Below are 27,120 nucleotides of genomic sequence, written 5' to 3'. Positions count from 1 at the left end.
AGAGACAGATTTGAGGTGGCACGGGAGCAAATGGCACAAAATCAGGAAGAAAGCCTGCTTTCACGCTCCTTACAAGCACCTCAGAGCATGACTATCACAGCCTGTGCCAGTTGGCTGTAAATACAGGGACGTGTTCATTAGCTGAACTATTTGAGTGCCTTTGCAACACTGCAAATAGCCTAATTTGCTCACACAAAGGATAAAACAAGACTATAACAGCCCACAAATAACCTGGTTACCTTGGAAATGTGAGCACCCAAATTCAGATGGTAGCAGGAAGAGTCTCCTTTTCCACGTGCGTCGCCAGGTGATGCAACAGCAGACAAGTTCAGAGCTGCAGAGGTTGACTTGCATCATGCTCAGAACGTGTTTGCTGCCACACCAAGGGAAGGGGACATAAGCAAGGGAAAAAAAGCTACAAGTAATCACAAAGCCCCTTCCCCAAGCTCATAGAGCTCTTGATGCTGGGCTTCCCAATGGGGAATTGCAGAAGCTGAGCTCTGTGTTTAGAGCTTTGGGCTTTTGCCATGACTTGAAAAGGAGAGAGAAACTTTTTTAAAGCATCTAGGCCCTGTGGTCCCTCTAACTGTTCAAATGAGGAGTTAAGACAAAGTCATTAATTGGGAAAAAAGATAAATTCCCATTTGTATTGCCTGAGGACTTGTGGCATCACAAGTGAAAACCCAGGCACAGCAGATCTCTGTGCCCAAACAGGAGATTACCTGGTTTTGTAGAGCAGAACACCACAGAGCATCTTACAAGCAGCTCATCTGGAATCAATGGGTTAACCGAGGAGCTTCTCCCTGCTGCGTGTGGGAAGCTGTATCTCCTTGCCAAATTCCACTGCTCTGAACATAACCAGCTTTCTCACTCAGCCCGTGCTCCTACGCTCAGCCATGCTCGTGCCTGCCTCTGCAAGAGAGTGTAGACAGACCCCATGTTCTCTTTTCCCTCTGTAACTATTTCTCCAGCACTGCCCCTCGCCTGGTGTCAGTCCTCTTCACCTCACTAAATTACAGGACGTCAGGTCTCCAAGGAAACCCCTCTGAGCCAAGAAGCATGGGTGCAAGACATTTGTAAAACACTGATGCCTGAAGACCAGCCAGGCTGGCTGCTCCCTGCTGTTGAGGCCAGGAAGCTCGGAAAAGGCTGCTTTGGGTCTTGGAGGAAAGAGCACTTGCAGGTGGCAGGATGATTTTCAGACAAGTCATCTCCTTCCTTTGGCAATAGGGCTTTTGAGTGCAGCAGTGCTGGGACACTCAGGGTAGACTTGCATCTCCCAGGATCAGGTACCCCAGGGAGCTGCCAGAGGAGCAGCCTGGCAGCTGCCTGCACACCAGCCCTTCCTCCAAAGCTATGGCAAAACAGCAGCTGTGCTGTTCCAGCCAGCCACAACTCAGCTACCACACAAATGAGCTTACAGAGCTAATGCTAACTGCTAATATCCTACTCCACACCTTAGCAGAAAATCCTAAGAGGAAATTAGATGGAAGCAAATATAGCCATACACCTGACAAGCTATTCTGCATGCCAGTGCACAGCCTCCAGCATGGTTTCCTATCTTCCTCAAGAGGTATTCTACCACGTAATTACAAGGTAAAACCTAGAGGTCTTTTTTTCCCTGCATACCAGGTAGATTTTCATTTGTTTAGCCACAAACAGACCTCTAAATCAATAAATAGATTCCCCATCATGCAGTTAAGGAGTAAACAAACTCATGCACACACACACACACACACACACACACAGTCCCTGGGCTCCTGCTTCAGCCTCTATCTCCCCTCTGCACTCACCAGCCTGAGCTCCTTCTGGAATTAAGCTACCTGGTCTTTGGTGCTCAGGCCCTAGGATTAGAAGAACAAGGTGACACATACACTCACTGTGAGGAACTGAACAACTGAATAGATAGCCATTTAATTTCTTGTCATTTAGGTTAAAACAAGGGGTAGGGGGGAACCCAGCCCTACCCAGCTACAAGCAGAGTTGTGGGGAGCCACAGCTCCCTTAGCTGGGCTGCACTCAGAGCCACATTTCACCCTAAAACACCCTCATCAGCCACTCCAGATTTCCCACAAACTGCACCTGGGGAGCACAGGGGGACAGCACAGCCCATGTGCAACCCACACTACACCCCCTTTCCCCCAAGGATGCAGAAGGGGGCTCCTGCTCTCCGAGCGACCCAGGATAAGTCATCAGGTGGCTGCCCACAAGGCCACAACTTCTTGCTTTCCTACCAAAACACAGTCTGCTAACACAACAGTTGTGGGCAAGGCTTTGCCATGCCTTTGTAGGCCACGCTTAAACGGCGAACAAAAGTGTCTTTAGTTTATCTATTTATTTTTGGCGCAGAGGAATGGCTGGGGTCAAAGCCAGTCCCATTCTCAAGCTGTTCTTTGTTCTCTGGTTTATCCAATACCCCCTTATCCCTCTCCTCGCCCTCCCACCTCCCCCTCTCCATTTTACCACAGGTCTTAAAAATTAAGCTGTGCATGAAACCAAACACCACACTTGAACACTGCCCAGCAAATGCTCTTCATGGTCACAGAAGAATACTAATTGACCATAAAAAACGGATAAGAGCAGCATGCCCTTATATGGGCAGAGGCTAGACAAGCATCTGACACAAACATCATTTTTAAAGAAAAAATAATATTTATTTGCAATATAAACAAAGTCCCAATATTGGATCAGTATATATAGGGTCACTAATTTTCCTTCATAACTCAGAAATCAGAACCATTCCTCACTAACAAGCTCTCATTTGTACTAATCAGAAAGATGCATCTTATTTTTTTCCTTTAAAGAAAGACCACTAACAGCACAGGAAGCCTTTACAAACCAGCTTAGCTGTAACGCAATACAGATGCACTGTCAAAAAATCCCTGAAAAAATAAATTCCTCCATGAGGTAAGATGCAATTAGGATATTCCCAATTTTCTCACTCGCAACCGTACGCCCATTCTCCCTTCCAATGACCCACGATCCCAACATTGTGGCAAACAAAACCCAACAAACAAACAAAAAACAACCAGAAAACAAGAAACAGAAGCTCATTCCAACATTCTGGTAACATCTTGTAACAAAAAGAACAGTTTCAGGATGTGACAGCGTCAAACATTCCTCCAGATGGAGATTTTTTTAATTATTTTTTCCATTTTCTTGAAAAAAGTACAAAAAACTGGATATTTAGAAAAAATCCGTGGCTTTTTTTTTTTTCTTTCAGTTATGTGAGAGTTAAAGTGGACAGGGAGGGGGGAGAAAGGAGGGACTACATTGCAGCCAATAAAGAAATCTCCAAATCCGTTCTGCCCTCCTCCCAGAAATTATTACCACTTCCTCCCCTCCCAGCTTGGTATAAGGAGTTTGCCAAACACTAGCCAGAAATACATACAAGTCTTCTCAGAATAGAAGGCACGGCATAAAGTTATTCAAAAGAGGAAGAAGGAGGAAAAAAAAAAAAAAAATCAGAACCTCTGTCGAAAGCTCCAATCATCTCAGAATTTGCCAGTTAATATATATATTCATATATATATATATATATATATATATAAAAATTCTCTGTTACAATGCTCTCCTCCTCACTTGCACATCTCTTCGCGCCCCTCACACGCTCCGTGCGTGACGATTCAGTCCCGTCCCGCTACGCAATCCTGGCTCTGCTCCGGGCGCTCGCTGCGTTCCCCCTCCACCCCGCACACATGGGAAAGAATCGAGTGTGCACAAGAAACGCCAGCATCGCAACTACCTTCAGTGCTCGGGAAGCTGGGATGGTTTCGGGCCAGCTGGATGACGTTAAGTCAGTCAACAGGCAGCAGAGAATGAAGCCGGGCTCAGACATGCTTCTACCAACTCTGGAGGCTACAAGAGTTTTACCTCTGGCAATAGCAAACAGTGTTTTTTTGGCAGGGGTGGCATTAAAAAAAAAAAAAAAAAAAAAAAAAAAAAAAAAAAGAGAAAGCTTGCGGCTTAGTCACCTTGGCTGAATCAGTGCAGAGTTTGTGATTGTGAGTGCAGGAGTGGTGAAGGGGTTGCGTTTAAGCCCAACTGGCCTTCACACATAACAAAGCTTCCTACTAGATGCTAACAACGACAGCAGCAGCATGTATCTCTCTCTGGAGTACCCAGTAATATGCCAGGACATACCAAGGCTTCACAAAGTGTGCAAAATGCATTTGGTCAATATAAACATTTGATTAAAAAAAAAAAATAAATGATCAAACAAGAGACAGAATAAAATACTGGTTTTGCAACCTCGTCTGTACAAACAGTCAGGAACTTACATATTTAAAAAGAGTTTGAACCCAAAGCTCGAGTAAGATCTACCTTTTTTTGTTTGCTTTTTTTAAATCAAAAAAAGTAAACTTGGGTTTTAAAACAGTCTTGGCCCAACACCTTTTGTTCACGGTTTCCAAGTGCATAAATCTCCTTATTTTCCACAGCAAGCTAACCCCTGGTAGCTCTTCACACGTGTGCGTGTTCTGACAGTCCCAATGCACCCAGGAAAGCGGTTATTGCCGGTGACAGCTGCGTTCAAAATGCTGTAACATCGCCCGTATTAAATAACCCCCTGTAAAAACACTACCTCTTGGAACCACTTGGATCAGGATACTAGTGAACGGCATTAGCCTTCCTAAAGCAGCGATCAGGCACCTCTGCCCAGAGAAGCTACTCCTTCCAGAGCTGCCTGGCAAGACAGATATTTTCGTAAGAGTTGAAATGCTCAAGAGAAGCGATTCGATGCTCGAGTTCCCGACCAGGCAGTGTCCTCTTCATGTGGACTCCAGGGTGTTCAGCTGAAACAGGTTGTGGTTGGTGGGGGTGGTGAAGTAGAGCTGTTCACTGGGCGAGCGGTTGTCACAAGGGCTGTTGAGTCCCAGAGTCCTCTCAAAGTCCAGGAGTTGGCCCATGAAGTTAAAGTTTGGGGAAATGTTGGATTTTTTCCTTTTCACAAAGTCATAGGCATCGTTCAGAGACAAGTTGAGTTTTTGCATCAAGTAGGCGACAGTGACTGTTACCGACCGGCTGATGCCAGCGAGGCAGTGAACAAGGATCCCACACTTCTTGGAACGGGCCTCATCTGAAACAAGACAAGGGGAAGGGGGAGTCCATTATTCTGCACCAAAAATGCACGGCTTTGGAGCAGGGCCAGGTGGCAGCTGCGAGCTCCTAGGACCAGGATGACTGCCAGAACTGGATCCCCTGCTCCTACTGACACCATCTCATGTCCCTTTGACACCCACATCTCTTCCCACAGGGCTCCCAAGATATTCCCACTCGGGAATATCTATTGTTTAGCATGGCAAAGCTGCACATCCCCAACAAGGCCAAGCATCTCACATGCTTGAGAAGTATGAATCAAGTCTAGCAACACATCCCTCGCCTAGGGAGCATCGGTGTCCTCTATTCAGAGAGCTGGAGTAACCCACAGGAGGCAGATGGAGCTGGAGACAACAGCTCCAGGGAGATGCTGGTGGCTGGGCACAGCACACCCACCTCAACACCAACTAACTGGGGAAGGCTGTGCACTCAATGCAAGGCTGCAGCCCAGCAGCACATGAGCTACTATTCTCTTCTGCTGTTCTTGTCCTCCTTCCACTAGAAAGTTACATGAACGTAGTTGATGCCAATTTAAGCAAGAGTCTGAAGTGCAGGAACTTCCCTTATTGTGAAGTTGTTCTTTAGGATCGACAGAAATGCACTTCACTACAAACAAACGCTTGTGTTGGAGGAGACTCTCAGGATGAATGGTAGCGGGAAGCAGGAATGCAGGCTGGACCAAAAAATGGCGAGAGAACAGCGACGAAATTTCCCCTCCCTTGCCATCGACTGAAAAGCACACACACACTCATTGTCTCTCGCACAGCCGGAACAGCGTGATCCCTTTATGAATTGACATCTTAGTGCTGAAAGAGGGACACGCCACTGAGAGCACTGAATGCACGCAAGTAGCCAGCACTGCTTACTTCTGGGCAGCCCTATTTGAAGTCAGTCATTTCACTGAGAGCTTGGCGGGGATGGAGAAGGTGGCAGGAGAAAAAGGATCGTTGGGAGAAGCCGGAGGTAAGAGACACTCTGGCACCACAAGTGCAGGGAAGGGCAAGGAGGATGCAGGCAAAACAAAATCCAGACTCAAGCCACAACAGAATTTCTGCCCAGCCTCCAAAACCGGGCAAGAATTTCCAGGATGGTGGGCAGTCACCCTCCAGTGTACCCAGCCCTCCTCACAGGCTCTGCTATTCAACATTTTTCCAGACATTTTTGCCTTTCATCTGACCTGCACAGCATTTCTTGGTGTTTGGGTTTAGAGTGAGGTAATCCTCCATTTCCTGTCATTAACTGGAAAGCACAAGCTCTCGCACAGAGACAGGGACTGACTGGCGCAGAGGGATCCCAAATGCCACATGTCAGCAGGAACCCGGTACCTCACCCCTGACGTTTCACACCACGCTCAGCGCAGGAAGTGCGGACGGGACATCAGACGGGTCCCTGTTGCCACACTGAAGCAGCTGCTTCTGACCACAGCCGTATTACTAGAGGTCAGAAGCTGGGGGCAAAGGAGAGCATGTGGGAACCAGGGCTTCCGAAGGCTGAAGAGCAGCCAAGGATCTACTACTGCTCTGCCCCATCTCAGGCCTTACGGCACAGCAAGCACAAGCACTGGGGTCTGAAACTAGGGCAACAAAGCAGCACTGAAATGGGCTGCACAGGTTTCAGTCTGAAGGTAAAGGTCCTCCCTCTCCTTTATCTATATCAGTGCTTTCAATCAGATATGAGTCCATGGGGCTTTTAATAGTTAATGGGGGTATTACTACCTGTGCCATTCACTCCCCTAAAACAGAACTGATTAGACCAATGACCGTCACAAGCAAACAGCACAGGTCAGGCTGGAAGTGTATCAGCCTGACACACACTTCCCAGAGAATGAGAAGCAATTTTCAAAGTCAAGACCAGCCTGAGAGAAGAGATCTGCCTCCCTGTACCACCCCCCCTCACCAGCCAAAGCTGTCTCGGGGGCTTGTCTGCAGAGCAGCTTTTCTATCTGAGCTCTGCAGTACAATTATAATCACTAACTCATCGTGTTGACACTTACCTTAGGAAAAGTATCCATACAAGGAGTTAGTTATGCTAGGGTGACTTACAGCAGGATCCCAACTAGACTAGCAAATCCCCTTGGGAAAACACACACACACTTTTAACCACACTTGGGGCTAAGGAATCGCTGGCACCAGTCACATTAATGCAACTCCCATCAACAGTCATTCCTCCAAGCAAAGCAGGCAAAGGAGCTCCCCAGTGCATGGGTTCAGCCGTTTCTCTCAAGTGGAAACCCCCATACAAGGGGCAAGAGGCAGCGGGGCCGGTCCGACCACTTGCAGGTAACTCAGCTGAGGTGCTGCAAGAGGGCTGAATTTGGGAAGGGGAGGCCTCCCTGAAGCCAGCCAGGGTGACACACACCAGAAGTGCCACCTTGGCAGCACGACACTCAGCTGCTAAGCTGCTGCTGGTGCCGATGCCGTGCCCCGGAGAGGTGAGGCTGGGGATGAGCAACAGCCCTGGGAAGCGGCACACCACATTCCCAAGCGGTGAGTGTGAAAAGAGATGTTTTGCCAACTACCTACCAATGAAAGCAATGGCCTCGGGAAAGAACTGCGAGAGGTTCTGGCTCCAGTGATCCGAGATGGGGATCTGCTTGTACTTGAACTCCCCGTCATGCTCAAACATGTTTGGCAGGTTAGGAGTCACATTCAGGATGTATTTAATGCCGTATTTTCCCAGGACGTCCAAGTTGGTCGAATCTTTGGCACAGCCCAGGTACAGGTAAGGTAGGATCTGGACCGGAAAGGCAGGCTGATTGTTAGGGATGGGACTCCCATCTGACTCCGTGGCACTGCTGGGTTCCCTGTCGGATTCGCCATCCGAGCAGTCGGAACTTATCCGCAGCCCTCCCAGGCCAAGGACCGACGCCGGGGGAGAGTTGCTGGGTGAGGAGCTGTCGAGGTTCGTCTCGCAGTGCTCAGAATATTCGGTCTGAAACTTGTTAAAGCCACCTGGGAAGAGGGAAAGGAGAGAGGGAAGGGGAGAGACCAAGAGAAAAAGATGTTTTATTCTTCAGAATGGGGAATTCTTCTACCTGTACACATGTGCATGTTACTTTGAAAGTCTCTGCCAGCAAAAAGTTGGTATCCCTTCAACTTCACACCAAGAAAGGCATTCCCCTGCTCCCTCATCTTCCCTGGGTAAAATGCTACTGAGCAAACGGGTCCCAAGAAACCAAAGAGTGTTTCTTACAGTTTGATATTGCTGGTGATAAACAGGGGCCAAATCTCAACCACGAAAGAAATAAACATCCAAAAATGAAATCAGTGTCAAGAGACAATCTCGCCTTGTTTAGTTTCTCAAAAATATGGGTCTGGGGCAGTTCAGGCAAGAGCTATTGTGCCACCTAGATAGGAAAGCACAAAAGTATCTGTGTCTGAAAAGATAAATCAAGAACAACCACCAAACCCCAATGAAAGAATACATCTTCACACAGAAAAAAAGACCCTAAAGTTTTGCCAAAGGGTGATCCTCACAGCTATTTTATCACAACAAACACGTTTTGTGACAGGGCAGCATCACAGGTTTGTTCTTCACCCAAACCACATCAGGAGTGCAGAGGGATGGGACTCTACGTATTTTCCCTTAAGTCCTTTTCTCTGGCTCCTCGGCTCAGCGGCTTGGGAAGGAAGGCAGAGGTAGGGAAGCAAAAACCCCACCGATCTACCTCCTTTCCAGGCAATATTAAACCGGAGCTCAGCCATCGGGATCTGACACTGACAAATGGTCTAATTAGAAAAGGCTCCTGGAAACTTCGTTAGCGGGTTCGGCGGTTGTGGCGGGGTCACTGAGCAGGACAGAGAGCTCCTGCCACATCCATTCATGAAAAAGGCTCGTCCTCGCCCTCTTCCTCCCCCCGCGCCGCCAGACAGCGCCGAGGAGCCATTTTGGAATTTTAATTGGAAACATTTCCCACCGAGGCTCCCGGAAAAAGGCAGAAGAAGGGGCTCAGCTCCTCCCCTGCCCATCAGGGAGAGCTTAGGAGTAACTTCAAAGCCGCTCCTTCCTGCCTAGGGATGAGGAACGACGGGGAGAGAAATAGGAATACAAAGCGAGGGATCAACGGAGCCCATGGGAAACCCCAAACCGGGATGGGATGATGGGATGGGGGACTCGCCCAGCGGCACGAGCAGGGATGGTAGGATCGAAGGGGAAACGGGATCAATCCCTGTGCTTGCCCCCTCTCCATGTTTTTAAAGGAGGCTTGCGTGGGCAGTGCAGCCCTATGAGCTGGTCCCCAAATACCTGCCTGTTCCACTGCCACCCCAGCCCGTTACCAGGGACTCCCCCGGCTCCCCAAAAAGGGTCCATCACGGAGCAGCAGTGTTTTTTAAAGAGCCGCAAGTGGCAACTTTCTTGACCACTCTCCCACACACACACACTCCTCCGCTCTCCTGTTATTCCTGCCTCAAACCCGCCACCCAGCGACCGGACTGGGAGCACTGGGAGGATGCGAGAAGGGTCCCAGCAGCCCAGCTGTGGGCTCTGCTCAGCCCGCTGAGATTTTTCAAAATCGCCAAAAAAAAAAACCCAAAAAAAAACAAACCCAAACACAAACCAAAAAAAAACCCCCAAGCACGAAGTCCCCAGACCACCGCCAGTCCTCAGGAAGGGGCATGTGCGGGGTGCGGGGCTCGGCTCCCCCGCAGCGCAGCTCCGCGCTCCCCATCGCCCTGCCCCGGGGGAGCAGCCGGGCTGCCCCTTCCCAAACCCGCCGGCGCTGCCTAGGAAAGGGGGAGGAAAACCTAAGCGCTGGCTTTTCGGAGATGGGGGAGAGGTAAAATAACATGAGAGGGCTCTCCTGCCCCCCCGCAAATCCGGCCATCCTTCCCGGAGGAGAGCCCCCGGAAGGCTCTCTCGGGGGAGCGCAGGCGAGGGGCTCCCCGGCGCTGCCCGGCCGGGGTCGGCTTGGGACGGGGCAGCGCCGGAGGGGCCGTCCCGGCGGCGGGGCTGGGGGGTTTCTCCCGCCGCTGCCGGGGAGGCGACGCAGGAAGAAACGGGGCGCTCCCGACTGCTTCCAGCCTGCGACCATTTTGTGCGGGGGATTAAAGCGGGATGCATAGGAGGGGGGAAAAAAATACATACAGAAAAATAAAAATAAAAATAAATCAGGCAGAGGGGGTGAGGGGAGGAAGCAAAACAATCCAGCCACCTCCGGCCGGCTAGGGGATGGGCGCCGGGGATACAGCGGCCGGCCAGGGGCTGCGGAGCGGGACGCGGACAAGGGCTGCGGGAGCGGGACGCGGCGGGAGGAAGGGCGGGGGGCACCTCACCTTTCAGGTAATAGGCTTTGCAGCCGTCATCGCGCAGCTTCTGGAGCAAGAGCCCCAGGACGGAGGTGGCGGCGCCGCTGTCCTGCCAGTCGGCGGTGGCCTCGTCGTAGAGCAGCACGGTGTCGGCCTTGCAGCGCTTGACGAAGCGCTCCTTGTCCTCGTGGTTGGGGATGATGGAGCGGATGGGCAGGTTGCCCTTCTTGAGGCGGCGCAGCATGAGCCCGGGGATGGCCAGGTTGATGGCCGTCTCGATGTGCGAGCTCTCGAAGAGCTCGTGGGGGCGGCAGTCGAGCAGCAGCAGCGAGCGGCCGCCGCCCGACTCCAGCTCCTCCTGCAGCCACTCCGCGCTCTTGCACGGCATCGCCGCAGCCATGGGCGCCCGCGGGGAGCTCCCCCAGACCTGCGTTTTCATGGGGCTCGGCAGCGGCGGCCGCCAAGCGCCCGGCCCCACCGGCCACCCACGCGGCGTCCGGACGCGGCCCCCGCTCCCGCCGGTCGGTCCTTGCGCTGCGCCGGACGCGGCTCCGCTCGGCACGGCCGTGGGGTGCGCGCTGCTGCGGCCCGGAGCGCGGCGGCCCCCGCTCTGCCCTACGCGCTGCGCCCCATCCCGGCGGCCTCAATTAAAGCGGGGCTTCGCCGGCGGCTCGGCGTGTCATGCCTCGGGAGGCGGGGCGGCGGCGGGGCCGGGCGGATCAGCCCCGCCCGCAGCGGCCGGAGCGGCGCGGGCGGCACCGCGCACACGCACAGGGCGGGGCGGCCCCGCCCCCGCCCGCGCGGCCCCGCCCCCGCCGCGCCCCCAGAGCCAATGAGGCGCGGCCTTGGGCAGCGGGGCAGCCATATTTGGGCATGGGCGTGGCCACACGCGGGCAGGGCGGGGCGGCGGCGGGGGCAGAGCGCGGGAAGGGGGCGGCGGTGCCGCCGACGGGCACAGCGCGTCCCGCCGGGGCTGCCCGTGCTCACCTCCGCTGGATTGCGGGCTGGAGTTTAATAAAATCTTCGGGGAGTGAGGTGACCCGGTCCACGGGCCGGCGGGCGCGGAGGCCCTCCTGGGCTTTGAGTGGGTCGTGCCGAGCCCTGCCTCGGTCTCTGACAGCGGCGCACAGTTCCAAAATAAAACCCACTGGGACTCATTAAGCTTCCGCATTCCCTTTCGTTCTCAGGATGAGCTTCAAAACAAATAATTTTATCCGAAAATATATTATTTTATCTGTTCATCCCTGTTTATTTTTAGAGTATCTTCCCTGCTGGTATCCACTGCTATAAATACAAACGTTTTGTGCTGCAAGACTGAAATTTCAGGACAGGAATGTAACTGGAGGCATCCTTTGGTTTCCTTCCATCTTTTTACGTGCCTTTTCGTGTGAATCAGTCCTCTGGTACCAGAAGTTTTCTGTGCCCCACACAAACTGTTCCTGTTACAAAATAGATTTGATCTTTCTCTTTTTAATGAGCAGGATGACATTAAAAACGTGGTTCTGTATGAGCCACTTCTACTGCAGTCTATTTTCACCATGCAGACAGTCAAACACTGGTGGGTTGCTCAGAGAGGTTGTGCAATCTCCATCCATGCCGAGTTCCAGCTCGGCACATCCCCAAGTAACCTGGTCTGACCTCAGGGCTGACCCAGCTTTCAGCAGGAGGTTTGACTGGAGCCCTCCTGTGGTCCCTTGTCGCCTGGGTTATCCTACAATCCCTTGCTTTCCAAACTCCCGTGGGCATGAATGGGAGGGGGACACTGTTCCTTCTCCCTGGTCTGGGACAGATGAGCCATTCCTTTTTTCCCCCCAAAATTTTCATGTCTTTAGCGACTTACTGTAAACTTTCTTAGCCAACACTGTTACAAAGGGAAGAGTCAGAGTCTGTCTCACCAGCAGATTCTCAGGCTCAGCGACCTGACTAGGTTTCAACAGGGCTTTTTCTCAGCTGGCTGAATGTCAAGATCTGGGCTGTAAGTTGTGTAACAGGAGAGATATTGCTCTTAAAACACTCCCCCTCACGCAAACAAACACGTGCACACACACAAAATCTTAGTTGTAGTATCATTTAAAACGGTGCTGTCCAAATGACATTGTCTCAAGGCAAAATTTCAAATTGAATTGTATTTGAAGATGCTTTTTATCCGGTCAAAATCTGCTCTTCTTAAAGCCAGGATCTACAACTGAAACCATTATGGAGCCACTGTCTCCTCAGTGGTCCGTTATATACCCTCAAGACATCAAATATCCCAGGAAGGCTGTATTCCCGTGCCTTTAGCACAAAGGCAGCACTCAGCTGCGCTGGGGTCCCTGCCTCCTTTTAGTCTAATTCCTAAGTCTGGATTCTAGTGAAAATACCGACTCAAGACTTGAGCACATGCTTAACTTTGAGCACAACGAGCATCTCATTGCAAAACACCCTGTGATTTCAGGGGGGCCACGCTCTGAACCGCTCGTGGATTTCATTGGCATCAGCAAAATAAACGCCTTGTTCTACATCGCCTTTTTTGTGTGACTCAAGTGTGCCCGAGAAAGCGGAACAGCAGAAGCTGTCCACTTCCCCTTGCCCGGTTTATTTTTACCACTGGTTGCTGTGGGAAGCTATTGTGATTCAGTGTGGCAGTAGGAAGTTCCTAACGCTGCTCTTGCAGCAGAGGATGTTGAGGTTCTTATGCAAGCCACAGGCACAGTGAAAATAGCTGACCTTTCAGAATGTTTATCAAAGCACCTTCAATTCACAAGGGGAACGGCAGCGGGTTGTGCAAAGAACTTAAATCTGGGTCTAAAGTCTTTGTTGTGCTGCAAACAGCCCAGAAATCTTACGGGGACTCGTTTTCGGTGGTGCGAGGGAGGCAGGTGTAACCGCCGGCGTGCGGTCCTGTGAAACCAGAGGAGAAACGTTTCACCTCCACTCTGCGGTCGCATCAGCAACCACACAAGTTTCGGGACAGGCTCCAGGCACATCACCTGCAGAGGCAAGACCAGATTTCGCCCTGACGAGGGCGAAAGTAAAAACCGTCACTTAACGCCTGTGTGACATCTTCTGCCTGCCCAGCCAGGAGCTAAGGGACATAGGAAGAGCTTCCCCTCGCCTCTCCCTTCTCCGGGCCCTCAGGGGTAGGGGTCATGCTGGTTGGTTCCTCCCTGCAAGCCCGCATCAGGCAGGGGCAGGGCGGGCAGCGCGGCGGGCGGCGGGCACGGGCAGCGGTCGGTGCCAGCCCGTCGCCGTGCTGCCCTCTGGAGTCAGCCGCTCCAAAGTGCGCCTCAGCCAAAGCCAAAGGGACCATCCTGCCAGGCTCTGCATCCCTCCAGGGGCTGACATCCAGCGGGGGTGTTCTCCCGTCAGAGAAGAGATCTCTCCTCTACAGAGAGTCCTGGGCATTCCCTCGAATCCCCTCCCAAGAAGAAGGGACCTCGACTCCAGCAGGTTTCCCAAAACATAGCATGCAGGCTGGGGTCAGGGGCATCAGCACCTCCTTCAGCCCAGCTGGGCTGGCAGGGCCTCAGGGATCTTTGTGGTGTTTGTCTCACCCTGCAGGAGGCTTTGCTGACAGGCAGAAGATCAGCACATGTCCAGAAATGAATGGGCAGCTTTCTGCTCAGCTCCAAAGAGTCCCAAGTGCTCGTGACGAGGACAGCCCAAAGCAATAAACCCTCTACACGTGGCTGCATAGAATCATAGTATATACTGAGCTGGAAGGGACCCACAGGGATCATCATGTTCAACTCCTAGTCCTCCACAGGAGCACCCCAAGAATCCCACCATGAGCCTGAGAGCACTGGTCAAATGCTTTTTGAGCTCTGGCAGGCTTGGTGCCATGACCACTTCTCTGGGGAGCCTGGGGATGCCATCATCTGTGTTCTGTGCCACCACAACTGGCCCTGAGTTTCTAATGTGGGTTGTGTGCATCTTTCTGGTTGCTTTTCTGCTGTGGAAAAACTCTCTCCTCCAACAGACTTTCTACTTGATGCCCAGCACAGTGACCAGGCAACTTCCCCATACCCACAGCCACATCTTGCTGGCTTGGCTTCACACTGCTTTTGTCTTCATCTGTCCCCATCTCCCGCGCTGCCAACACAGGTGCCATCTCAGATTCCCTGTTTCCATCACCGCCACCTCTCCTTTCCCAGGTTCTCTGACTGCAGAGCCCACAGGCCGTGTTTTGATGTTCTAGAAACAAAGACCATGAGTCATGGCAGAACACAAGGGAAGTGCATCGTTAGCAGATGTCTGCCCAAAGCCAGGCCCTGACACCCCCTGCGGTGGCATCGCTTCCAAGGATGTGACAGACACTACTTTGAGCCAAGGGAGGAGCCAAAATATGAGTAAATGGCAGAAGGTGTCACACCCCAAGGAGACACACACCCCCCAGTGGGGTACCTACAGCTTAGGTGAGGGCTGGGGTTCCCAAGGATTTGAAGAGTAAAGCTAATTAGAAGCTGGTCAGAAGTTAACACACATCTTCTTAAAAATGAACCTCTGGAAAGCTTTTGTTTCTTTTTAACATGCACTTTCTCCACAACATTGCACCCCAAAAGGATTTTCCTTACAGTCTCAGCTGTGAAAGCAGCCTCTCCCACAACAACTCTGGGCTGCAGCAGCTAAACCTTCCCAGGACTTACCTTCTCACTGCTCACTCAGCTGTTTGCTACATCTAATAAGAGGTATCAGGTATGATTTGTGGCCCAGATATCAATCCATAAAGCTACTAAGCTCCTTCTAACAGGAGTCTTCACCCGTCTCAGATGCCTGTGGCCAAATATCAATCAGTACTAAGAGAGGAAGCTCCTTCCTGGAAGTTTAATGTTGGACTAGCAGCTCAAAGCAGTGTTGTGTGAGCAGAATTTCAGCTGGGAATTTGCTCAGGTAGCGTGGGCTGCCAGGGCAGGGCAGCTTCTCCTTCGCTCTGTGACGTTGAGTGAAATCACAATTTTCTGTACTGCACTCTTCCCATCTGCAGAATGGGGCTGGCACCTCCCATTACCTTTGCAAGCGTTTGGGTGCTAGGGAAACAGGCAGGTGGGCTGGAGTGATGTTAACATCCTCTTGCAGTGCTGAATTTCTAGGACTGAAGCACATTTTTCTATCTTAAAAAAAAAAAAAGACTTTTTGTTTAACTTCAGTTTTTCTTCCTAATTACTGAATTGAAGTAGGAGTTATTTTGTCAGGAGAGGGTACTTGTTGATGGTTTACCCCATGTTTCATTAATGCATGTAAGAGGTTAACTCCTGGTAGAGAACAGATGCATGGTTTTAACAGTGGAAAAAAAAAAGCCCCAATTTTACTTTCTACTCCTGCACTAATTTGTGACTATTTTTATCAATGTTAACACTGAGCCAGGGTAAAAATACTCCCTAGAAAGTTTAGAATTTACATTTGCCTTCATATATATTCAGCAGAAATCCAGCTCCCCAGCCTCCGCACTGCCTAATCCGGACTCATTAGCTTCACCCACCCCCGGGAAAAGTGTCAGATGACTTTGGCCTGGCGAAGCCCTTCACCCACAAATGCTCAGCAGGAGGGTCCAGGTCCCCTGTCTGCGGCAACCCAGCCCTGTGGAGCACCAGCTCTGACACTGCAGGCATCCAACTCAGCCATGGGAACAGATTCACCCTTCCCAACGCAGCCCCACTTCAGGGAAAAGTCTCCATCGGGCTCCATCCTGTGAGACTGCTGAGCCCTGGCAAAGACCTTCTGCCCTGCTGCCCCAGTACAGCAGATGGATGAAGGCTGGGCAAGAACCCCCACAAGGAGAAACCTTCATGGAGCATCTTGTGAAGCACAAGGCAGCCACAAGCGCGTGGAACCGGCATCTCCAGGTCCTGGGGTGCTGCCGCTTTTTCTCTATTAAATGGACAACATTTGCCAGTCTGAGATGCACTTTTGCTGCACAGCTGGAGCCTTTCAAGTCAATGTGTCACTGAATTCTGCTCCAAAGACAGCTAAATTGTTCTCTGGCATGTTCCTGCAGAAGAAGCAAACCAGCCCCTCCTGTGCAAAAGCCAGAGGGCATGTGCAGTGTCTGGGCAGCCAGGGGCTGTTGTCATCTCATAGTGGTCACAGCAGCTCAGAGGGGCTGAGGCTGGAGGTCCCTCTGAGGAGTGTCCAGTCCAGCCCATGTCTCACAGCAGTGCCTGTTAGAGCAGGTACCTCATCCCAGCTGGGTATCCCAGTATCTCCAAATAATGGACACCCCACAGCTTCTCTGGGCAACCTGATGCGGTATTTGACCACCCTCACAGAGAAAAAGTGAACTGCCATTTCCCACGCTTCAATTTGTTCCCATTGCCTTCCCTGGGCACACAAGAAAAGTCTGGCTCCATCTTCAGGGTTTGAGGAAACCCCTGAATTTTTACAGAAAGGGCTGTGCTTCCACCTTCATGCAAAAAAATCCAATCTGTAAAGCCAAAAGTGATTTTTCTGGGTAATATTGGCCCAGCTTTTCTCACAATGCTTTGTAAGGAATAGCTGGTTACATGAAGACTCATGAGGTCTCCATGCTTTCTACAAAACCCAGAAAGGGGGCTCTTGTTTCAGCAGAAGCCAAGAGCCTCCAAGGGCTCTGACATCAAGGGAGGGCAGCTCCAATCTAATTAAACTGGGAAAACATCCTTGAGCAACAACCACTTCCATTCCCTGCCTCTGCTTCCTGGGCTCCAGGCTCTTTCCAGAGGAAGAACTCTGGAGAATATTTAAGATTATTTATCCTTTTAGCAATGAGGTTTAAATGAGCAGGTCTGGAAGCCATGTGTCACCAGCCTTACAAAATCCTCCCCCACAGAGGACCAGAGGAGTTGGCAGCTCTGATGCTCTCTTTGGCATTGGACCCTCCAGAGTCTGCCACTGCAATGATGGAGCAGGACAGGATATTTGTGTGACTTAAAAACCAATAACATCTCCTCTCAAGTCCGTCTCAGGCATGTACTGGATGCAGACTGCACAGCATGGAGTTGAATACATACCTACATACCTTATTTATAATCATTCCTGCTTTTGTAGGCCAAAAAAGCCCTTCCTTCTCAGAAAAGAGCCAGGCAAGAGCAGGATGGCCCAAGACATGGAGTGCAGGCCCTGTTGGTGCTCTCTGGGCTCTGTAGATTGAAGATCCTTGCCCGCCCTCCCCCTGCACACGTCAGTTCCTCAGCAGCTTCTTCCAGGCGGCCAGGCTGTTTTTCAAGAAGCAATTTCCTGCAGAGAAATATTTTTTTTTTTCAAGGAGCCTAAGTGGGGAGCTTCCTGGTGCAGGCTTTTCACAGGAAACCATTGTGAAAGCAGCTTCGCCACCCACCAGGAAGGGCTGTCAAGGAGCAGGGAGGGTGCAGGCTGCACCCAGCTCTGTGTCCCCAACCCAGCTTCTCCCCTACGTGCCTGGGGGATGAGCTCTGTGTCCCTTGCCCATCTCTACCTGCTGGGATGCTGGCTTGGGGCAGGGGAAGCAGCTGGATGATGAAGACCTGGGCTGGGTGCAGGGAGTGCAGAGTCTCCCAGGAAAGGTGCTGCCTGGCCTCTCCAGCACCCAGCCTGTCCCTGGTGGGAGAAGGTTAAAGAAGATGAGAGGAGACATGATGACTTTACCAGGCTTTGGCTCCCTCTTCACTGTGTTGCTGGGTCTGATTTCAAGCAGGGCCAATACAGGTTTCTCCCCACATGGAGCTGGGTGTTCACTGCTCCTCAGCCTGGTTCTGGGAGGCACCTGGGTTTCTGGGTGCTCCTCTGAAATGCAAACCCTGCCAGGCCTTCTCCCCACCGCTGAAGGGGTGAGGCATCCCAGCTCAGCCCCACTGTGGTGGAGCCAGGGCAGTCCCAGTGGCTTTGGCAGCACTGCCTGGGATTTACCCCGTGGCAGATCAGAGGCAGCCTCAGCACCGTGGCAGTGCCCCACATCCCTGGCTATCAGCAAAACTCCAAAGTGCACCAGTTAAACCCGCAGCCAACACAGGTCCTGGGGCAGCAGGTTGCACTGTGCTGCTGCTTCTCACTATGGGCAGCTTTAAAGTCAATTATTGCTTGTATCCTTTTATTCCAGTGAGCAGGGCAGGTCTCCCAGCCCGTGTGTGTCCCCAAAACATTGCTTTTCATTCGTGTAGTTCTTCTGGTTTGGGTGTATTTGATGACTAGGAACGGACAGGCTCCTGCCCCACTTTGAGGTTTCACCACCTGTGCTGTGGCAGCACTACTCTTTCGTGGAGAAGTTCTCCTGGTCATCTGCGAAGATGCTCCAGTTCATGAGGTTTTTTTCCTTGCACTAAATCCTCTGGTTTTGCAACTCCTCACTGCAATTAAAATAAAACTGAACAAACCCCAAGAAACCATTTCCGTGAAGCATTTCGGGAGCAACGGGTTGGTTCCTCTTTCAGAGCACTGGAAAACAACTTCTGATTTCCTCCCAGTGTTAGTAATTTCAGCTGAACCCCACTCTTTTTCCCAAAAAAGTATAGTTTCCAGGGAACAGGGCTTTATTTTGAACACAAAGCATCTCTTGGGTCAATCTCTTTTTGATTTGCCTTTTTTTGTTTGTTTGTTTAATGTATTTAACAACGTTACAATTTTCTGTGAACTCATTCAGCAATCCCTGCTGATCACTGGTCCAGACAGTTTGACACTCTTGGATACACTCACAACTCTTGGATACACATATATGACCTGATAGAACATGACCCAATACAGAGGGAACTGAACCAGGTCTCACACAAGGGTCTGGTGCCTTCCCAACCCACCACTGGCTTAATGATGTGACACTGGGCAGATCCCTTCCCTCTGTCTGTGTCCTGCTTCCCAATCCTTGAAATGGGGTTAAAAGTTCCTTCATGCAACACTTTGCTGGACCTAAGAGTTGGCAAGAAATATCTGAAACACTCACAGGTGCCAGTCCTGTTTCCACCAGTGGCAGCAGTTCTTGGTCACAAAGGATGAATCAAAACCTTCTTCCTTCTTCTCCCTTGCCCTGCTGGCAACACTCTTCCTAATCCAGGCCATGATGTTGCTGGCTTTGAGAATGCACCTCTGGCTCATGGTCAGCTTGTTGTCCACCAGGACCCCTCAGGTCTTTACCTGCAAAGTTCTTCTCCAGCTGGTTGGACCCCAGTGTGTACTGATGAGTGGGGTTATTCCTCCCCAGTGGCAGGAGTTCGTACTTCCCCTTGTTGCACTTCACGAAGCTCCTCTTTGCCCATCAGAGTCCCTCTTCATGGCAGCACAACTCTAAAAAAAAAATGCACAAAGCCAAGGGAGCAGGGAGAGCTCAGGGCATTTAATAGCTCAAGTGGTGGAGCCTGGAGAAAAGGATAGGCTCAGAGATATATGTTGCTTTCCTTCTGACCACTGCCCACAACAGAGGGGGGACACTGTCCTGGGTACACACAGGGCACAAGGAAAGGGGGATCCTGCAGCAGCTTGTGCCATCTCAGCCCCTGTGTGCATTGTGCCTGCGTGTCACCGTTCATTCACTCAGGATTTGACAAGCAAGGAAGCAGCGACCAGAGAAAGAGGTGACCAGGCAACTTTTAAGCAAAGACATCCTGGGGAATGAGTCACCGGCTTTGCGTAAGAAGCCAGACTCCTCTCTGGAGGGAGAAGGGCAGGCGGGGCAGCAGGCAAGAGGAATGTTCCAGGGAGATGCCTGCAGCATGATTAAAAGGCAACTTGGACCTCGCATTAGGAGACCCACCTGCGGTGGCAGCAGAGGTGGGAGATCAGAGCAGAGCCAGCCCCAGCCCCACAGATCAGCTGCCCAGTGGTGGGAACACAGCTCCTCAGGGTAGGCTGCTCCCAGGAGTGGGAGAAATCCCAGCATCCACCTAACCCAGGCTTTTCTCAGGAAGGCTTGGGTCTGGTGGTGACATTTCTCATGGAGAAGATTCTTTCCTTGAAAACCTGGGCTATCCAGGTCAGGTAAAAGCTATTAGCACAGTGGCACCAGACACACTGAGCCGGTTGAGTCAGAAGGTATTTTCCAACAGCATGTAGGGTAATTTCCGAGGACCAGAGTGTTTCATCACCATGTTTTCCTGGTGACAACTTCAGCTGTTTTGCTTTTCAGAATCAGAATTTTGTTTACTGTTTTAGCTTATTTCCTCATGGAAAGCCTTTCATTTACTCCCCAGCATTACCTGTAGCTTTTCATCCCAGCAGGTGAAGGAGGTGGAAGAGGAACAGCTCTTCAGCAGTGGGCCCAGCATGCCAGAAATGGTACTTTTTTTTTTTAAGCTGTTCATAAAGATAACAAGAGATGAAAAGGTTGTGTCAGGAGAGAGATCTTCTCTAGTTGGAAAACATGAAATACAAGAGCAATTCTGTCTCTTCTGCTGGGGCCCTGGCATTTCTGATGTTATCTCTCCCAGAGTTTGCCCTATGGAGCAGATGCCCCTGAAGGGAGGCCAAGGTGGACGGGTGGATGGGAGAGAATCTGCCAAGGGACTCACACCCATCCTAGAGGGGCTGCAGGGCCTCAAAGAGAGAAGAAAATCTGGCTGGAGAAAAAGAATCTCAGAGTCCAGACTTGTCGGGTGAAAGGTGTTGGAAAATGCAAATTATTAATTTAAAGAACTGGGCCAGGAACCAGGGGTGCCAGGCTGAGCTGTTATCTGCTGCATCAGCTGCAAGCCTGGCTCGGGATTTCAAAATAAAATTAGACTTGCAGTATATGTCTTTAAATATTTAAATTACTTTCAGTAATTCATATGGTGACATTTAAACAAAGTACACCAAGCAAACGGCTCCCAGTGCTAAAAGGAAATGTTTGCAGGTAATAATATTTAATTTAAGAGGGAACGGCTGATATCAATGCAGAATCTTAATGCTGAATTCAACCTACATTCCTCTCTGAACCAAGCAGGGAAGAATAAATCCCCAGGCCTGCGAATGGTTAAGTATGCAGAGCGATGTTATTAAAGTGCTGGTCCCAGGCACCCCAATGAGCTGTGAATTACGTGGGTGCCCAGATATTTGCAGGATCGGGGCCTCTGTGCTTCGTGGGCTCCCAAGAGTGGGGACAGGCAGCTCCAGGGTGGGAAGTGAGGACTGCAGGGGCTTGGCAATGCCAGCCCCTCCTGCCCCACTCACCTGCCCTCCCACATCCTTCTTGGGTCCTTTGCCATGAGTCTGTTCTAGTAAGTAAAGGGAAAATCCATCCTGGGTGCAAACAAGCAGAACTCAATGAAGTCAGCTCACACACAGCCCGCTCTGCCGTGGTGCTGCCGGCCAATTTGGAGAGCTCAGCCGGGTCTGTTACATCAGTCACACTGGATTTCATAACATTAGACATTTCAATGAGGGTGAGTCATTCTCTCTTGAAGTGTATTGTATGTATGAGCAAAGATGATTAACTTTTGCTGAATGGTATGATTTCTGGGATGGGAACTGCTATTAATTAGGAGCGGATCTCAGATGTTCCCAAACCCTGTTTTCATGGCCTACTTTGTATATTTTTCTCCATTCTACTTGTTTTTTTAGCTCAGGATAAATATTAAAGTGCTCTTCCCTGATATCTGTAGCTAAAGCAGCCAGATGTCCAGCAAAGGCATCTGACTTTCATAGTCAGGCACAGCCCAGGGCTCAGTTCCTGTGGCCAAGCTTCAGCTTCTTGCCCCAAAAAGCTCAGTTTTCACATTAAATGCAAACAAAACAAAATAAAAGGGAGCTTCCAGCCAGCACAAGTGCAACAGATAAAGTACCACAGGAGGTAAAATAAGCACAAACGGCTCAGAATGCAAAATACAAAGAATTACCCTTCCTCATCCTCCCCTGAAATGTCCTTTATTAAAGGAAACTTGGGGGCTTATTCTGAGCTCGTGCTTCTGGCTGTTGAGCTTTGGGGGTTGGCAACACCGAGGATCCCTGGCATAAAGAGTCTCCAAGGTTCAGGGAGAAAGATACCCCTTCAGCTGTACTGGCTGCAAAGCTGGACAACTCACCAGTGTGAAGGTCAGGATGCTCAGCAGCTTCAACAGCATCTGCAGCACCTGGCACCGTGGTCCTGCAGGAAGTGCCTGGAGGCATCAATACCAGCTTGGAAAAGCCAGAGGAGGCAGGCCTGGGATGGGATGGAGTCGTCCTTCCCCACCCCAGGCACTGCCAGGGGGATGCTGAGGAGCAGCCAGGCTGAAACTGGGGACCTGGCAGGCCAGTGTGGCCTGGGCTGTTTGGTGGCATCTTGCCACCACCTCATGACTGCCGGCATCTCCATTGGGATGACAGGGTCCCCTCCCAGCTCCAGCCTGTGAGCTCCCTCTTGCTCAGTCCCATGGCACCTGCAGTGAGTGACACAACATTCCACAGAGCCAAACACACTCCACTCTGCTCTGGCTCCATTGCTGTGGGCAGCAAAACAGCCCTGGGAATAGACAAACTGTGGTCAATCCCTCTGCCTTGCCAGCAAAGAGCTGGGGGGACGTTTCTTGTCCTTGGTTCCTGGTGAGACACCGCCGTGAGAGTCCACTGTGACTTCCAGAAAGAGAAAGGAAGGGTCAGGGCTCAGCCTGGCACTCTGCCAGCAAGGATGAGGTTCACCTGCCTTGCCCAGCACCCCATCACCGTGCACCCCCTCCAGCACTCACGGCCACTCCTCAAATGTCAGGCAGGGACTGTGGGCAGCAGTTATGCAAGCAAAGGTCACTGGATCCGTGCTTTTCCCTTCCATCAGCTGAGGCTGCTCAAAGCTCCTGGGCACGGGCTGGAGATCTGGTCCAGCTCCATGACAGGCAGTGGTGATGAGCATGAGCAAACCTGAGAGAAGCAAGCCTTAATTGTAATTGCTTTTAGTTAACTGAGATGAGATGATTTCTTTGGGTCAAAACTGAGATGAGAGGGCTGGGTATTTCAGCACAAATGGGGGGTGAGCAGTGAAACTGCCCGGGTGGGTGTCCAGCCCTAACCTGGAGGGGGCTTGGAAACTTGTGGGGTAGTGACTTGCTCTCCTCTCCTCCCCCCACTTGTCACCAGGCAGTGGGCAGAGACAGCTCCTCTTCCCCAGCAGCTCAGTGTGACCTGCTCTGGTTCAGGCACTGCAACCAGGCTGGTGGTAGCAGACCTGGAAGCACCTGCTGCCCAAGCTTCCCCATAACCACCACAGCTCCCAGGCTTGCTCTCAGGAATATGGGAGGTGTGGGAGCATTAGGAGGCTTCTCCTTTCAGACTCAATGGTGAGGAATATGCATTCAAAACAGAGATAGGGCTAGTTTCTCTCGAGCCTGTGGGAGGACATCTCTTCTCCTGCACACCAGTCCAACTGTGAGTATCTTTGAGATAAAGTGGCATCTCAAAGGGGCAGGAAAACCCCACAATTTGCCTAAATTTTGCACTTATGAAATGCCACTGGCAGATGAAAGCATGGATGTATGATTCAGGCACAAGTCTGGGATGTGTGAGCCACTGCCAAAACTCCAGGCGTGCAAAGAAGGCTGAGCCACGCAACACCAAGGGTTTCCTTGGAGACTGACGCAGAAGGGGCTTCTCCTCCAGAGGTTCTTTCTCCCTGCCTTACCAGGCAAAGAAACACCCTAAATGCCATCTCATCCAAGAGAGCCACTAAGGCTCCACTATGCCACTGGAGGAAGGGGCAGTGCTGGGAGCCTGGAGGGGGGTTTTCCTCACCTCCAGCTTAGTTTTCCTGTTGCACATCTCACTCAAGCTTCTAAAAATGTTTGCTGGAGCAACTGTCTCTAAGGCAATTTCCATAACAATGGGTGCAGAAGAACGATCCATGCTGCTGGCTGACTTGCTGCTCACAGGCTCCCCGAGGAACTGGAGCACTGCTATTCCAGCGGTGAGATGCCCCTGAGAATGAGAGGAAAAGAGTATTTAACTGAATTGCTCCCAACAGCTGCTGGAAAGCTCCGCAGGGGCCCTGCTGTCCCTCGCCCAGCTGAGGGGGCACGGGCAGGGCTCACCCAGCCTGGCCTTGGGGTGCTGCCAGACCGCGGGAGCCTGCGGGCAGAAAAACCACCCACAGCAAAGGTACAAAACCACAGAAAGTGCTTCCACACCTTCACCACTGCCCAGTGAACACGCACCAGTGCAGGCAGTCGGCAGAGGGGAAGGACCAGTGCCAGAGGCAGCAGCAGCAGCTGCAACTCTAACAATCAGCCAAGGCTCCTGCTTCATCCAAGGCCTTGGTCCTTGAAAGGCCACGAGTTACTCAAAGGCCCCGTGTGTTGCTATTTTGTCTCTCAGTTCTGGGTGCTCAGCCCCAGCCAAACCCACCCGGGTTTGCTCCTTCCCCACATCTTTTCCACTTGACCCATTAAAGTCAACGCTCAGCCACTGCCTCCGGTTTGAATCGCTCACATCCTGCCATTACAGCTTTGTTTAAATCTGTGCAGAGCTCAACCTGTTGTCAGACAGACACTAATTTGTGTGTTTCTAATTATTTGTTTCCATCTTAAAACCTGTTTTTCAGCAGATTGCAGCTTTATTTTAATATATGCTTGGCTAGAGCTTGATATACTGGTTGCCAGTAACCTAGACACAAAATGGGATTACATTGCATAGGGAGAGCAGGGGGAGAAATGAGCCTGAGTTAAACTGAATTAAGAGTCTGTTCATCAAAATGAACTATGCAAAACTGTGAAACAAGCAGCAGTTTTGCATCACAGAAGAGTCTGTTTCTATACTCCTGTTTCTACCCCTCAAAATAAGATGAACCTCAGCACTCACAAAGGGCATTTGAAACAACTCCTTACAAAAACACTGTGACCACCTCCTTTTTATGTGATTAAAGCTCTTAAACTTACGTTTAATCCCTTTTATACTCACATGCTTGGTGTTAAAAATTAGCTCATCAGTGGATGACCGAAGCAGGATCAATTTCCAGCTGCTTTCCCAGGATGTGGATGCAGGAAGTCAGGCACCATCCTCAGCCTCTTCAATCAAGCAACGCTCCATCAACAGCTTTTTACCCTTCCAGAAGCAGGCTGGGCCCTTTGTTTCTTGGTCATTTTCACACAAGTCTTCAGAGGGTAGAAGAAGTAGCTCCAAGGCAACACTGCTGCAACACGCCAGGCAGCACAACCAGTGCTCCAGGACCTGTCTTTGTTTCACTCTTTCTCTGTAGCACTTTTTCCTATGCTGAGGATTTTGGGGTCTCTGATCTAAAATGCAGATTAGGAGACTGACTCTGAGGCAATTAAACCAAAACAAAACCGTATGTTATTTGCTGGCAAATACTGACTTTTTAGTGGAGGCTATGTTCTGTGTAGCACACTGCTCTGCCTGCACATCCACCCTGCCAGGGAGAGCAGGAAGGGTGCTGCAGTGCCTGCAGCTGGCTGGGGAGACCCTCCCCAGCTCCTGGGCCAGCCAAAGCTTAAACAGTGACAAAAAGGTCCAGGCTAGATTTTGCCCGTGGTAGTGCTGGTTGCTCCCTGCATTTGCAGAGAGAGATGCTCAACATCAACACCCACTGAGCAGGTCCCCACCCCACGGTGTTTCACCTCAGCTCCCGCCTTTTCCAGGTCCAGGACACAGCACCTGTTCCTTCCTGCTCTTTGTGTGCACGGCCCTGCCCTTCCTGGCAATGGTTGGATAAGTCACCTGTCCACTGTATCCGTACAAAACTCTTCCCTGCCCAGCCACACCAGCCCCTCCCACTGGAACACTTGGAGAAAGATTTGGTTTAAGTGGCCAAATGTAGTGACATGACATAGACATGTGGCTTAACAGGAAAAATCAATGGATCTTTGGCAGGGGTGGTAAAGGCTCCATGACTAACCTTTAACTGGGTGGTTTAGGAAAAAAGCCCTGATCAAAGCTGCTTGCAACAGTCTCACCTTTGGCTTCCTGTCCCCAGCTCCCTGCCTTTCCCCGGGTGTGTGAAAACCCAGCAAGAGCATTCCACAGGCAAGAAAGCTTCCATCCCCCCAGCACAGGGGTTGTGGTTACCCACCAGGATGGGCAGGAGCCACGTGAGAACTGGCAGTGTACATCCAGTAGCACACTGTTTCCCCAGTGTAGCCTGGCCTCTGGTTGCCTCCACAGTCAGCTGCAGAGGGAGAGTGAAATCCTTGTGCAGTTCTTTCCAGCAGTGAAGAAAATCCAAGGACACTGATTCCTCTGTTGGTTTTGTCTGTAGACATATAGGCCCAAAAAGTTGATGCAATCAGTGGGGTGTAAGGATGTACTTCCCAGGAGGAACTAAATGCTAGAGGGAATCAGCTTTTCTGTGTCAACAAAGTGGCCTGGGACTTTGGAGGAGACACTCATTTTGAGGACACAGCCCAGAGCACCTGGTCCATCTTGTTCCTGGTGTGCAGAGGTCCAGCTGGAAGGGTGACAATGTGCAGCATCCCCAGATGAGCACCAGGGATCTCCTCCCTTTTGGAGGAGACATGAGGGATACATGACCCAGAGCAATCACTCCATTGGTACCAAACAGCATGGAGGTCACCTGGGAAAAGGCCTTTGCCAGGCCAGATTTTGGTGTGTGCATCAGCAGCAAGGAGATTGGCTGGGGGTGGCCATGGCCTCCTGGTTTGGTCCTCGCAGAGGAGCATCTCATCCAGACACCTCTGCTTCCACCTGTCAGCTGAGCCAAAGGGTCCGTCACCTCCTTGTAGCCCTTCCCTATTTCCACCCTAGGACGTTTTTGGTGAGCTTCTACTCCTTTTTTTATGCTAAAAAGGAAAGAAAAAAGGAAGAGAACACACTTGATGTTAAGGAAATCTAACAGAGCATGCAGCAATCCAACTGCTCAGACACATATGCCACCTTCCTTCTGCTCTGTACCAGTGAGGCTGTGCCATATTTAGATCTGGCTCCATCTCTCGCAAACTTGACCAAC

At 51.1% G+C, this 27,120-nt stretch overlaps 1 protein-coding gene and 1 long non-coding RNA gene across 3 annotated transcripts; both read right to left on the bottom strand.

The window, feature by feature from the left end:
* Positions 1-2,629: 2,629 nt before the first annotated feature.
* On the bottom strand, positions 2,630-10,988 carry DUSP7 (dual specificity phosphatase 7). Its single transcript, XM_027727243.2, has 3 exons — positions 10,371-10,988; positions 7,620-8,048; positions 2,630-5,077 (listed from the first exon to the last, which is right to left on the bottom strand). The coding sequence occupies exons 1-3, from the start codon at positions 10,780-10,782 to the stop codon at positions 4,770-4,772; spliced, it is 1,149 nt and encodes a 382-aa protein (XP_027583044.1). The 5' UTR covers positions 10,783-10,988; the 3' UTR covers positions 2,630-4,769.
* A 7,575-nt stretch (positions 10,989-18,563) lies between these two features.
* Positions 18,564-24,116, bottom strand: LOC113992059. Of its 2 annotated transcripts, XR_005562681.1 has the most exons (5): positions 23,937-24,116; positions 22,259-23,069; positions 20,456-20,552; positions 19,207-19,547; positions 18,564-18,619 (listed from the first exon to the last, which is right to left on the bottom strand). It is a non-coding gene; the product is annotated as an uncharacterized LOC113992059 (long non-coding RNA). The 2 variants fall into 2 exon arrangements; XR_003542135.2 differs by lacking the exon at positions 18,564-18,619 and having other exon boundaries at positions 18,839-19,547.
* Positions 24,117-27,120: the final 3,004 nt, after the last annotated feature.

The sequence above is a fragment of the Pipra filicauda genome, unplaced genomic scaffold (genome assembly GCF_003945595.2).
Source record: "Pipra filicauda isolate LSUMZ 115617 unplaced genomic scaffold, ASM394559v2 scaffold103_size3290846_pilon, whole genome shotgun sequence".
NCBI classification, from domain to species: domain Eukaryota; kingdom Metazoa; phylum Chordata; class Aves; order Passeriformes; family Pipridae; genus Pipra; species Pipra filicauda.
Note: the sequence above shows the minus strand (reverse complement) of the source record. Positions and strands in the feature narration are given on the sequence as shown.

Coding starts and splice junctions, on each gene's coding strand:
- DUSP7 (XM_027727243.2), bottom strand. CDS start 10,782: ATGAAAACGCAGGTCTGGGGGAGCTCCCCGCGGGCGCCCATGGCTGCG. Junction 8,049..10,370: donor CAAAGCCTATTACCTGAAAG/GTGAGGTGCCCC, acceptor CCCTCTTCCCAG/GTGGCTTTAACAAGTTTCAG. Junction 5,078..7,619: donor CGAGGCCATTGCTTTCATTG/GTAGGTAGTTGG, acceptor GTCTTGTTTCAG/ATGAGGCCCGTTCCAAGAAG.